This window comes from Leguminivora glycinivorella, chromosome 24, assembly GCF_023078275.1.
Source record: "Leguminivora glycinivorella isolate SPB_JAAS2020 chromosome 24, LegGlyc_1.1, whole genome shotgun sequence".
Taxonomy (NCBI): Eukaryota; Metazoa; Arthropoda; class Insecta; order Lepidoptera; family Tortricidae; genus Leguminivora; species Leguminivora glycinivorella.
The window spans coordinates 2,081,924-2,089,658 of record NC_062994.1 but is presented as its reverse complement, the minus strand read 5'-3'; the positions used below and the strand labels follow the sequence as shown (position 1 = coordinate 2,089,658).

At 40.7% G+C, this 7,735-nt stretch overlaps 1 protein-coding gene across 1 annotated transcript; it reads right to left on the bottom strand.

Annotated features, from left to right (window-relative positions):
• Positions 1–2,071: 2,071 nt before the first annotated feature.
• On the bottom strand, positions 2,072–2,972 carry LOC125238828 (3-oxoacyl-[acyl-carrier-protein] reductase FabG-like). Its single transcript, XM_048146276.1, has one exon. The coding sequence runs from the start codon at positions 2,918–2,920 to the stop codon at positions 2,153–2,155; it is 768 nt and encodes a 255-aa protein (XP_048002233.1). The 5' UTR covers positions 2,921–2,972; the 3' UTR covers positions 2,072–2,152.
• Between the last annotated feature and the right edge of the window lie 4,763 nt (positions 2,973–7,735).

Below are 7,735 nucleotides of genomic sequence, written 5' to 3'. Positions count from 1 at the left end.
GACATTCCACGACCAATACTTCAGTTAAATTAATAAGTGTCCTAATTATTGTACTTTTTAGTATTTCGTCTTTCTTTCTTTATTTTGTTTTGTGTTGCAAAGCATGTAAGTTTGTGGTTGAATAAAGAATTTATCTATCTATCTATCTATCTATCTAAGTAAAGTGCCGCGGAGGCCCGACGCGAAGCTTCGAAACCAAGCGAAGGCCGAAGGCCGAGCTCCGCGTAGGGCCGAAGGCCCGGAGCGTCCCTGAGAGGGGCGCCAACTTCCCTACAACCCCCACAGTAACTATGCGGAGGGCTGAAGGCCCGGAGCGTGTCTGAGAGGCTCCCATCAAGCACGCGAAGGCCGCAGGCCGAGCTGCGGGCAGAAAATGCTCCCAAGCAGAACAATAATGAAAGTGTCTAAAAAGCGACGCGGCGGGCCGGAGGCCCGACGCGGAGCTTCGAAACCAAGCGAAGGCCGAAGGCCGAGCTCCGCGTAGGGCCGAAGGCCCGGAGCGTCCCTGGGAGGGACGCCAACTTCCCTACAACCCCCAGTAACCACGCGGAGGGCCGAAGGCCCGGAGCGTGTCTGAGAGACTCCCAAGCACGCGAAGGCCGCAGGCCGAGCTGCGGGCAGAGTGCTCCCAAGCACGCGAAGGCCGCAGGCCGAGCTGCGTACAGACTGTGCTCCCAAGCAGAACAATAATTAAAAGAGTCATAATAAGCGTAGCGGCGGGCCGAAGGCCCGACGCGGAGCTTCGAAACCCAGCGAAGGCCGAAGGCCGAGCTCCGCGTAGGGCCGAAGGCCCGGAGCGTCCCTGATCGGCTCGCCGGCGGTCCGGGAAGTTGGAGCTTAAACACGACCCAATAGTAAAAGTGTCTTAGAGAAGCGAAACGATGGGCCGGAGGCCGCAGGCCGTAGGCCCGTCGTGAGCTTCTCAAGACACTTTTACTATTGGGTCGTGTTTAAGCTCCAACTTCCCCACAACCCCCATAGTAACTACGCGGAGGGCCGAAGGCCCGGAGCGTGTCTGAGAGGCTCCCAAGCACGCGAAGGCCGCAGGCCGAGCTGCGGGCAGAGTGCTCCCAAGCACGCGAAGGCCGTAGGCCGAGCTGCGTACAGACTGTGCTCCCAAGCAGAACAATAATTAAAAGTGTCATAATAAGCGTAGCGGCGGGCCGAAGGCCCGACGCGGAGCTTCGAAACCCAGCGAAGGCCGAAGGCCGAGCTCCGCGTAGGGCCGAAGGCCCGGAGCGTCCCTGATCGACTCGCCGGCGGTCCGGGAAGTTGGAGCTTAAACACGACCCAATAGTAAAAGTGTCTTAGAGAAGCAAAACGATGGGCCGGAGGCCGCAGGCCGCAGGCCCGTCGTGAGCTTTTCAAGACACTTTAACTATTGGATCGTGTTTAAGCTCCAACTTCCCTACAACCCCACAGTAACTACGCGGAGGGCCGAAGGCCCGGAGCGTGTCTGATAGGCTCCCAAGCACGCGAGGCCGCAGGCCGAGCTGCGGGCAGAGAGTGCTCCCAAGCAATTAATCAAACAAGCAAAGCAAAAAAACAAAAAAGCATAGCTCAAAAACAAAAAGCATAAGCATAGCTCAAAAACAAAAAGCAAAAGCATAAGCAAAGCACAAAAAGCAAAGCACAAAAGAACACCGCGGGGCCCTCGGGCCCCGCGCACCTTTAAAAAACTAGTTATAGTATATAAGTATGTATAAGTAGGCTTAATGAGGACAGGTAAATGACACCGAGCGACATCCCGGGTAAAAGGGTACGCTCCACTTTGAACCGGTTATACACGGAAGTATGATTATGGGCGGTCCATGTAGACGGTCTTGACCAGTGCTCATTTGAATGCTGATACGCAATAATGTGTTATCCGACATGCATTTTGCAATAAGATGTCAACTCAAAAATTTGACGATGAAAGTTGACAAGAATCGATTCATCCGTTCGAAAGCTAAGATGCCACATACAGATAGACACTTAGACAGACCCGTCACTTATAACACCCACACACTTTTTAAAAGGGGTTAAAAATATCTGAACGATGATATTTATCAAAAAAAGGCAAAAGAAAAATACAAAACTGTAATTTAGTACTAGTTCTATCTACTGATATTAAGTATTTACTCCACAAGAAATTTGCATTACTATTTTGTGTTTAATACTTTAAAAGAATACCACTATCAATCGAATAGCTAGATCCAGTAACACTCCTAGCTTTATCACCAGCCAAAAACATTATCACTTCTCCAATATCTTCATTCGTAGAAAGATAACCGAGCGCTGTAAAATCTTCCATAATTTTCTTATGTTCACTTTTATCACTCATTTCTCCTCCGTTGTTTGTGAAAAAGTCGTTGTCTACAGGTCCAGGGTTGACTGTATTCACTCTTATTCCTTCTGAAGATAGTTCTAAAGCTGCACATCGTGAAAAATGGTCTAAAGCTGCTTTAGATATATAATATGGTGAGCTACTTGGTTCCTTGCTTGGTCTGAAAGCAGCAGCACTTGAGACATTTATTATATTACCTTTAGTTTTAGCTAGATATGGAGCAGCTAATTTTGTAAGATTAATCACAGCTCGTACATTAGTCTTCATAACTTCATCGTACGCTTCGACTATTTTTCCATCCATTATAGATCCTTGTGAACTTATACCAGCATTGTTAATAAGTATATCCAGTTTTCCAAAATTGTTAATAGTTTTTGAGATAACTGTTTCAGCTTCTTCATCGTTTGATATATCAGCTTGAATGATAAGTGCTTTCTTGCCTGTTTCTTCAATCTTCTTGCCAATTTCGGTCAATTTAGCAATATTTCTGGCAACTATTGCTACATTGGCACCTTCTTTGGCAAATAAGTATGCCACTGCTGCTCCTATTCCTGAGCTTGCTCCTGTCACAATAACCACTTTGTTATTGAACATTTTTAATTGTATTTATTTATACTCTTCAGTTTTTTTTACTAATGATCGTAGCTCAAATCTATGTGAGTTATTAAAGGGATATGAATATATCTTGCTGTTTGAGATACTTTATAAACATAATAGATAAAAATGATAAGCGCTGTTATCATGTGGTTATTACCTATTTTGCATCATGAGCAACTAATTCAAGATTTAATTGTGATTATAGTTTATTAGGTAGTTTATTATATAATTGTGACGCATACAGCGATAAAACCACTTGTATTTTAACTGTTATCTACATATTAAAACAGTTTTAATTTAGAAAATGCAATGTCACAATTTCGTTTTCTTTCAACCCGTTTTTGCCAAGAGTGGCACTGAAACTTGAGTAGTTCATGTGCTCTGCCTACCCCTTTATGGGATACAGGCGTGATTGTATGTATGTGTTTAATTTAAAGGTATAAAATATTTAATGGCATATTTGTTATAATTTTATGTCCCGACTAAAAAAAAGTGGAAAAAATGAAAAGTGAAAAAAAAAGATTGTTACGTAAAAAACCTGAACAGCGTTTCTGCATTATGATTTTGTGTAGAATAAAACAAACAAACAATTAAAGCATTAAACATCGTACAATTTTAAAAGAAATAAACTTATTTGAAGAAACCTCATTAATTGTTATTTTAACAATTATTTTTAAAAAATCACACTCGCTCACTAAATGTGCCATAGGTTACTTGCCTCCTAGTCAAATCAGCTTCTTTTTAAGAACTGCCAATACTAATTTTCTAATATGGAATTTATATGAAATCTTAATGAGTGACGTCACGGTCAACTTAGTTACTTTATATTATTTCTACCTGACTTATTAAATACAAATTGGATTGGATGTCAGAACTTCTGTCCATGTTTTTTTTTATAATTATTGATGCTTTACTTCGTGCACGGTACAAAATATTTTATTTTAACTAAAGTCAAGTTCCCTATTGCACGCAGGTGGAGCGTAAGTTAGAATATTCCAAACTCGAGTCTTTAACCGCTCTGGCAAGCCGTCGCGATTCAAATTACCTACCCGTTTACAAATTTTATCATCCACCCCATGTTGCAATGTAAATAATACGTCAAAGTGGAATTAGACAACAGCCCCAAGTGGAACAACCTGCCCCATCCCCTCCGGATATTGATTTCGGTTGTTACGGATTTATTTATGACTATTAGCTCGTGAGGGCGCGTAATGAGTTCGTGACGTCACTATCTGGGATGGGGGTAGACATATTGGAAGAATCTTATGGGATATAAAAGGTTGACGACCTCTTCTATTAACTATGCCCTGAAAACGGTTTTTCATATAAAGAGGTAAAAAGTTTGTCGACCCCTTCAAGTACCGAAAGTAGCCAAAAATTATAGTGTTTTAAAAAGTATTACACACAGAACTAAATCAAGATGAATCTTGATTTACTTCTGTGGTATTACAATCTCACACTCTCGATGTAAAAAATAATTGGTATATCATTGACACTAAGGATTATTTACATAGGATTGACTTAGGATAGACTCAGGCAGGGCATTCCAGTCCTTGGCGGTTCACTAAATAAATGTTGAAGCAAAACGCTTAGTGCGTATTTTTGGAATATAAATGTAGGTACCTAAGTGTTTAAGCGACTAAGTCTCGTCTAAAAGTTCTAAAATTATAAGGTAGAGTTGTGCCTGCTCGTTCACTGAAAAGATCGCTCCCAACTAGTACGATCTCCGAAGTGTACTAGTTCGTTCTTTTAGGACATTTAGGACAGTAGTACACCGAGAGAGCGAAAGACAAATTGTACATATGACGTACAGTAACGCTCGCTCGTACTAGCCGAGAGCTGATCGGCCGTTTCCGCGCGCTCTCGGTCGGTTTCGGTCGGATCACACGGATCGCTTTGCTGTCATTGTCACTCCTCGGCTCTTCGCTCCTTTCGCTCCCATTCTGTTGCGCGTGTGTGAGTGTACTAAATGTACTAGAGAGCAGAATCATTTGGGAGTAGTTCGGTCTAGTACAGTGCAGGGAATCGTGTCTTTTGTACTATTAGTACATGTCCTACACAAGCCTATTATAAGGTGGATGAGTCTTCCGTTGCTGAGCATTTCATACCACAAATTAAAAGCTTCAATTATTTCCAACGAATTAGCTCCAGACAAAGTCTAGATTGTCTAGCTCTCATTTGGAACCCATAAAACTGTCTAGTCCAGTCAAATAACCCATTAGTCATTTTTATATTAAAATGGTAAGGTAATTTTACTGAATTCATTAAATTTTAAGGTATTTTTTACAGAGTTTAGGTAGGTTTTCTTTGTTTTAAATTTAGAGGTGCTAAAATGTGCTGAAAGGGATTTTAGTTTTATTATTATCTTATTACAAAGATAATGACGTTCTTCGTCGATGTGTAGATGTTAATCATACATGTCCAGTCCTGGCTTCGAATCCCGGTAAGGTCATTTATTTGTAATTCCCGTATTGGTTTACACAGCCATGAAAAATGCTGCCTCTCAACCACTTGGCAATACAGTTTTAATAGTCTGCAATAGACTTAAAGGCCATTGACGACCGGTCTGGCGCAGTCGGTAGTGACCCTGCCTGCTGCGCCGCGGTCCCGGGTTCGAATCCCGGTAAGGGCATTTATTTGTGTGATGAGCACAGATATTTGTTCCTGTCATGGATGTTTTCTATGAATATAAGTATTTATATATTATATATATCGTTGTCTGAGTACCCATAACACAAGCCTTCTTGAGCTTACCGTGGGCCTCAGTCAATCTGTGTAAGAATGTCCTATAATACATACATACATACATACATACATATAATCACGCCTGTAGCCCATAAAGGGGTAGGCAGAGCACATGTACATGAAGTTTCAGTGCCACTCTTGAAAAAATCCAAATTGTGACGTTGCAGTGACAGGTTGCCAGCCTCTCGCCTACCTACTACGCCACAATTTAACCCATATCCCACAGTCGACTTCTACGACACCCACGGGAAGAAAGGGGGTGGTGAAATTCTTAACCCGACACCACACGGGGCGACGGGGCGGGGGGAGGGGTCCTATAATAATATTTATTTATTTATTTATACATGTCCAGTCCTGGGTTCGAATCCCGGTAAGGTCATTTATTTGTAATTCCCGTATTGGTTTACATTACACAGCCATGAACAATGTTGCCTCTCAACTCAACCACTTGACAAGACAGTTTTAATAGTCTGCAATATACTTAAAGGCCAATCGTCGGCCTAAATCGCAAACCTCGTAACTCAATCTGACCAAATTTTACAGGAGGCACAAAAAACTTGATTACCAAAAATTTTGCATGAAGACTTGCTTAGTATTTTTTTTACATAATGTTAAGTTAAATTTAGCCGTCAGATTGCTAAAACCTATTTTTTTGTAATCACCTGAACCTGAAAAATTTGGAGTTACGAGTTTTTCTTGAAAATTTTAGAAAGCTAATCGGGAGTTAAGAGCTTCGCTATAAAAATCCGTATAAATAGAGGATAGTCTTTTGATCTGAAAAAGGTAATTGTGGATAAAAAAAATAAAAAAAACTTGCAAATTAATAAATATTTATTAAACTTTAAACAGAAAAGCCTCTTCTGGCTTCTAAAATGTGGGTAGCAAAATTATAATTATACATTTTTTTTTCAACTCTAAATAGGGCTAAAATATTATAGACTACAACATTTCTCAAACAACAAAACAACGCTTCTATAATAATCAGACTCATAGTTTTTGTTAACATAAAAATACTAAGTATATTTTTCATCAGTATCTCTTCTAACTAAACGAAAATTGGTAGCAAAATTATCACAATTGTTTACCTACTTTAATTAAACATTTTATGAAGTAAATTATAACTAAACAATAACTATATTGCTTGTAAGTAACAAAATATAATAGGCATTAAATTTAAATTAAATCACAGCCTCTTCTGGTGTAAAATCTTTAGTAGCAAAACTGACAATATTTTTCATAAACGTCGTTATACTTAAATTAATGTCGGATCGTGGGCGTATCATACCAGAACCGTTGTCAGGACCCGTTGTCGTTGTTTATGAGAGCCTTTCAATGAAATACCATGTCCATTTCACAGAATTTACTTCACAAAATCGATTACACATTAAATTACGTTATATATTACATCCCGCCTATTATTTCGAGCAAACTGCCAGATTAGACCGAAGAATCTCCAACAACGCCAGCACTCCTCAACCGTTTTCCCTGCAGCTCGATTGGCAGCCTCCAATCACCTGTTTATCATCTGTTTTTTTTTTTAAATTGATGTCGGATCGTGGGCGTATCATACCAGAACCGTTGTCAGGACCCGTTGTAGTTGTTTATGAGAGCTTTCAATGAAATACCATGTCCATTTCACAGAATTTACTGCACAAAACCGATTACACATTTAATTACATCAAATAATAAATTCCGCCTATTATTTCGAGCAAACTGCCGGATTAGACCGATGAATCTCCAACAACGCCAGCACTCCTCAACCATTTCCACTGCAGATCGATTGGCAGCCTCCAATCATCTGTTCATCATCTGTTTTTCGATTCTGTTCTTTTAGACAGTAGCGTCCTCTCTGACGTTTTGGCAGAACTCAGTCGAATACCAGCCAGGTTGTACAAAGTTGTAAAACCATTGTTTGTTCTATTTGTCAAATATAGCGTCATAAAACGTATCTTAAACCACATTTTGGTCATTCTCCGACACGGCCAACCTGACATATTCGCGTCCCTTGCGAATACAATCTCCCAGAAGAAAGTTCTTTGCAGTTTTCGCATGTGGACTCCATCAGTT